The sequence below is a fragment of the Spodoptera frugiperda genome, chromosome 28 (genome assembly GCF_023101765.2).
Source record: "Spodoptera frugiperda isolate SF20-4 chromosome 28, AGI-APGP_CSIRO_Sfru_2.0, whole genome shotgun sequence".
NCBI classification, from domain to species: Eukaryota; Metazoa; Arthropoda; class Insecta; order Lepidoptera; family Noctuidae; genus Spodoptera; species Spodoptera frugiperda.
The window spans coordinates 10,463,461-10,469,630 of record NC_064239.1 but is presented as its reverse complement, the minus strand read 5'-3'; the positions used below and the strand labels follow the sequence as shown (position 1 = coordinate 10,469,630).

The following is a 6,170-nucleotide window of genomic DNA, read 5'->3' as shown; positions in this document are numbered from 1 at the left end:
TGTAAGTAGATTACTTTTGTTTTAAGCGGGGAAACGGCATTCCTGTCAATCTCGCTTCGCATCATGGTCTGAACCAATGCCGGACGCGAGAGGTCGCCGTCCCCTACCATATCCCAGAGTCCGTAGTTGGAACATATTACTGTATTAAAATTGTAGACCACACTGTACACTATGGATGCATCAAAGTGATTTAAATGTTAATTTGGGAATAAAATAATGAGTAATTCTTAATCTTTTATTTCAATCAAAACCTTATACATTTTTATATTAGTGTCATATGAGAGTAATTAGAAAAAATCTGAAAAATATTAGAATTTACCGCAATTCGCGCTTTGACAGCAACATACACATACATATATAAAAAAGGGTACACAGACTCATGAGTGGTACTTGGAAACTGCATTAATAGCGCTTTGAAACCACCATGCAAGATCAACGTTACTATTATAAAAAATGAACATTACCTCTATCCCAAAGACAAGGACGAATCGGCACAAGCACACATGCTACACTCGAGTACTCGGCCTCCAAGGATACTCTGAACGGCTAAGCAACGCAGCGGCCTGCCATCACTCAACTTATCTGAAATCATAAATATGTAAACTGTATTATTTACCATCTTTTTAAATATCATCAAGTTCTAGCTCCGTTCTGTTGTGTAAACTGGACAAACAAACAGACACACAATTTATAATATTCATTATAAATCTGTACAGAGATCTACGGAGCCAATATCATATACCATATACCATAACATTGATAATAATATATAATTTTTTTGGTACCATGATTATTATCATAAAGTATCAAGTTCTCAATGAGAATTGTTATAAAGGCTGAAAATGAGGTAAAAATTAAACACATGCTAAAAACCCATGAGTGTGCACGACCAGAACATGAGCTTCGTCTAAGAAATTTAGAATAAGAAAATATTTTACTAGAAACTCAAATACAAAAAATCAATTCTCTGTATAAACTTGTTCTTTTATTTTAAGGAAATATTTGTCAAAAATATGTTCTTATAAACAATTGCCTTGCAATTTTTCCAGTAGTATTGTCTACACCCTGTCTCTGTTGTTGATGAAATGGTGGATGATTACCAGTTTCAAACATAAAAAAATCCGCATTTTCTCCCATTTTCATTGCAATGTTGTGCAGCACAGCATGTGAGCATGTGCAAGTGTTTGCATTCTTAGTGTTTGATTTTTGGCTCTTGCCATGTATGTTATGAGAGCTACACAAACTTGAAGCTTTACAGAAAAGTCGCCACCCTTCTTTGTTTGTTCTGTCTTCTCGGATCAAGTCCACCACTTCTCTGACATACCAATATTTACCTTGTTTATGTTTGTTAGTTAGATTGTTTTGATTGTCATAATGATGTGTAATTTTGCATGTATGTTATATTGTTTTGTTTGTATGTGTTTTATTTTACTTTAACATTTTATTTTATAATATTAGTGTTTAGATATAAGTCCTAATGTAACAACTACTGGTTTTCCAAATAAATAAATAAAGTCACCTTCTTCCAAAGAAATGGTATCAAAACGTGTCTTATAAGCTTGTCTCTTTCTTGTTAGTTCCTCATCGTCCAACTCGAGAATATCAAAATGGCTATCAAATATTATCAGATAATATCAAGTATAATATACAAAAATATAAAATCAAAATAAATATATAAAATGAAATAAGATCAAATATAGCCATTATCAAAATCAAAATGATTATGCATAATAACCACTAAATTAAAATATGTCTCACGACAGTAAGTTATTTGTTGGTTATAATATCACTGTTTAGTTTTTATGAATAAAACGGGCAGAGTAACAATTTATCACATTTATTGCACCCAATCTTGCCATAATTATGTCCTTTTATATATTCTGTTTTACTTAGATGTCTGTAACCTCCGTTCCAATCGTCTCTAATGCAAACGCTACTGATTTCCTGTTGCACAATATAATATCCCAAAATAATATTAAATTAGGATCCGGAAGTCAGTAGTGTTGTAATAGTCATCCAATAAGATTACTAAATTGCTAAATTTTAGTAAATTCTATTAATAGTACCTACTACTGACTTCCGGTTGCAGGCTAGTTTACAATCGGGAGGATACGTGGTGCGCGTCGCGTTCCGCGCGCGCCTCAAAGAGTCATCAGACCACCACTGATGGGGCCCAGTAGGGCTGATGCCTGATCCGGAGCTGCGGACTACCTAGCGGGTTTACCGGGGCTCCGGTTCGAAAAGCAGGAGTAGGAACGGGGTGGTTTTTAGTCAGTAAGAGTCTGACACTCCCTTTCGCCTCGCCCAAGGCGAGAAAAGTCATTGGATATATTTCACCCCTCAAAAAAAAGGCTAGTTTACAATATCAATAAAATTAGGTTCAGGAAGTCATCAGTGTTCTAATTATTAGCTGTAATATGTTATCATCTAATAGAATATAGTGAATAGCTTACAGTTATATACACTCTAAATAAGCTCATCCGACTGAATAAGGATTGTATAAAATGACATACACTTATGCAACTGTTATAACGGGTGTATATGCTGACAATCCCTATTCATTGTTTAGCTATAACGCATCTATATGGGATGTATAAATGTTTATTAGTAAGACTGTATAAATGTTTTATCTGTTAAATATGGACATATTTAATCAAATACGTACAAATAAATAAACGTCGACTTTGCTAAAGAATGTGATTAGCTCTGAAAAAAAACTCGCAATTGATTCTTAGTTTATAAGTAACTATGTAGTTACAAATGATATATTTAGTATCAATTTTTATAGTGTCTTTTTGACAATATAAAATAAAAAAAAATCAAGAACAATTAATTGAAATTTTAAACAATCAATTCGACTTCATATGTAAATCTTATCATATCATACTTCGATATGTAAATATGGTTGATTCGCTACAAACAATGCTTTGGAGTCAATTAGATAACATTCAATTGACATACTAATAAATGCCAACCTTTTTTATTAAATATAATGGGCATTGTTCATAATCTATAAAATTTCGTAATTGAAAAACCATTTCGAGGAATAGACTTACTAATCATTATGGACTAATTAAAAATTTAAAATATTTATTATTTATTGATATTTTGTTAAAATACGGTTGACCTTGCTTGTCCTTCAAATAGGACGTATACATTAGGATCGTTGCCTCATGTTTCAAAAATTAAAAAGTTTTGAATCAAACCTACAACTGTCAAATATAAATGTCATGTCAGTTTGTTTCGGTTTTGTTTACAAAAAATACAAAGTTTCAAATTCTAAGTTTCTTCTGCATAAAGTAAAAATGGAATACAGAAAGTGCTTCGTTCCAAGTTGCAACAGTAATTGTAAAAATAGTCCAAACAAAATCTTCGTTCGCAATAGGGAAGACGTACGATAGAAGTGGTGTCGAGAAGCTGGTGCGAAATATTACAAAGTTTATACTATGTATTGTCGCGAAGATCATTTTAATGTAGGTAAGTATCACAGAAGTAATATACTCCTCTGATATTGTCAGTCCCATTATTGTCCATATCATAATATGTTAAATTACGTTTTATGACATTGTTTACAAATATATTAAGCTATATTAAGGTTATTATTATTGACAGTTCTATTCAGACAGCTATTATTGACAGTTGTACTTTTTTAATGCAACCACACTATGGCACAGATACTATCGTTCTGTCCATATGATGACGTCACCCATATCAAAAAGTGGAAAATCTTAAAAAATTTTTTTTTAAAGAAAACGTGATTTGTATATTTAAAAAAAAATATGTCACTTATTTTAAGCCAAATAATAATTTAAATGAAATAAAATCACACTTACCGATAATACAATATACTAATATTAGACATATTACATATTATTACATATATAATATTATTACATACATATTGCTCGTTTGCCTCCTATTCCATAAAAAAAAAAAAAAAATATTTTTGTTATCGCTAGTAGTGCCAAAGTCTACTACTACTGTCAAAGTCAGGTCCTTCTGGTGCAAAATAATTTATTATTATTAACATTAATTAATATTACTTTGAACGTAAAGGAAACACATCGTAATCACATCCCACAAAGGGTGCGGAGCGCCAAACACAACAACAATAACAATAACTAGAAAATGAAGGGAAGGACTTCTACACCTTCAATTGATCCATCACATAACGCAGTCGTGAATCTGTTACCGTATAGGTTAGATGAACCCACGAAACGTGTATTGTCTAAAGGTTTGAACTTTGTTGTAACACCTAATCGAATACCTTATGAGAATATAATCTGTTGTATCGAAGAAGCGATAGAACAAAATAAAATACCGATTTACTATGCAGAAGCAATAAGACATGAAGTCGCGACTATACTGTGCGAATCAAAACTTCCACCTAACAATATTACAAAAAAAGAAAGACTAGCATTGAAAGCTATCCAAAATAACGAAGACATTAAAGTACTTCAATCCTACAAAGAAAACGTGATTGTGGTCATGAACAAATCTGACTACATTAACCAAATTAAACATTTGTTGAATAATAAGAAATTGTACAAGCCTGTGTCATGCAATACTAAAGCCAAAACGCACCATTTACAGACGGCTTCAGACAATCGAATCGTTTTTACTAATGACGAGTTTCGGAAATTATATAAACTGGCACCACAAAAACCACCTGGACTATATGATTCGCCTATAATGCGTGTGGAAAAAATACTATTGCAACCCATTGTACGCCAAATTAATTCTCCAACTTATAATCTTGCTAGACACGTGGCGCAGGTTTTACAGCCATTTGTCGAGCAATCAGCAAACTTTGTGAAAGATTCAAGACATTTTGTAGAGATAATCAAAGACATCAAATTGGAACCTAATGATATCATGGTAAATTTGAATGTGCAGGCACTTTTTTCTAATATTTCTATAATGGAATGTTTAAATATAGTGCAAAATAAACTGGAAAGCAACAGAATGTCGTCAGACTATATGCAATTACTCAGAAACCTTTTAACCGGCAATTGCTTTCTTTTCCAAGACAAGTGTTACCTTCAGATTGATGGATTAACAATGGGTAACCCTGTCACTCCTATATTGGCTAATCTTTGGATGGAATACTTTGAGGCGAAGGTCTTACGTCAAGATCCGAATATAATCAAAGTGTGGAAAAGAAACGTTGATGAAATCTTCTGTATCTTCACTGGGAGTCAACAGGATATTGAACGATATATTATGAACCTAAACTCCATTCATGCAAATATGAAATTTACATATAAAATGGAAACAGATAGAACTTTGGCATTCCTGGGTATCGAACTATCGGTGCGAGCAGATGGAACTTTGTCACATGGCGTTTACTGGAAATCTACAGCTGCAGCCAGATTCCCAAATGCAACATCGCATCATCACCCCCGCCTCTTGCAATCTAAAATCACATCATTAAAAACCAGATTACACGACCTCTGTGACTCTGAACATTTGGAACAAGAATTGAACAACTTGTATAAGGTGCTGCCCAAAAATGGATATCAAATGAATAGGTGTTTTAAACAACTAAAGAAATGTGGACAACCTCAGAGAAAAAGACAACCAATTTACTTGTCTTACATTCAGGGAGTGACTGATAAGATCGGGTCGCTCTTAGTAAGGAAATACTCGATACCTACAATATATCAACGGGGAACAACAATCAAACAATTACTAAGCAAACCAAAGAACGACTTACGGTTACAAAAACCGGGCATCTACAAAATAAAATGTAGCTGTGGAATGTACTACATAGGTCGAACGGGACGACCCATAGCTACAAGATTCAAAGAACACAAAGCAGCTTTAAAAAATAAAGAAATTAAAAAGTCAGCTATAGCTGAACACGTACTTGATTCAGGCCCTGGTCACTCGATAGAAGATCGTGTAGAAGTTATCTCTAATGATCCCCGTGATCATTCAAGAAAAGTACGAGAAACAATTGAAATCAGGAAACATAATCTTTTTACATTCAATCGGGTAGGTGGATCTAAATTATCATGCAAATGGGACCGAGTGATTGAGAAAATAAGCCTTAAGAAGATTAAAAATATGGACACTAATAGTCTAGAATATAAAGGCACACAGCCTGTACGGCAGCGGCGCGCACTCGAGTCCCTGGAAAACAAACTATTTTAATTTATTTATGTTTC

At 33.3% G+C, this 6,170-nt stretch overlaps 2 protein-coding genes across 3 annotated transcripts in view; one reads left to right on the top strand and one right to left on the bottom strand.

Moving 5' to 3' along the window:
- LOC118265295 (kin of IRRE-like protein 3) overlaps positions 1-6,170 on the bottom strand; it is a 149,845-nt gene that overhangs the window by 122,334 nt on the left and 21,341 nt on the right. For both annotated transcript variants that reach the window (XM_050705911.1, XM_050705913.1), the window contains one exon: positions 465-582. The gene's annotated coding sequence lies outside the window, so the exon portion shown is untranslated. The remainder of the gene's footprint in view (positions 1-464; positions 583-6,170) is intronic.
- On the top strand, positions 4,129-6,156 carry LOC118265073 (uncharacterized). The gene has a single exon (XM_035577786.2). The coding sequence runs from the start codon at positions 4,129-4,131 to the stop codon at positions 6,154-6,156; it is 2,028 nt and encodes a 675-aa protein (XP_035433679.2).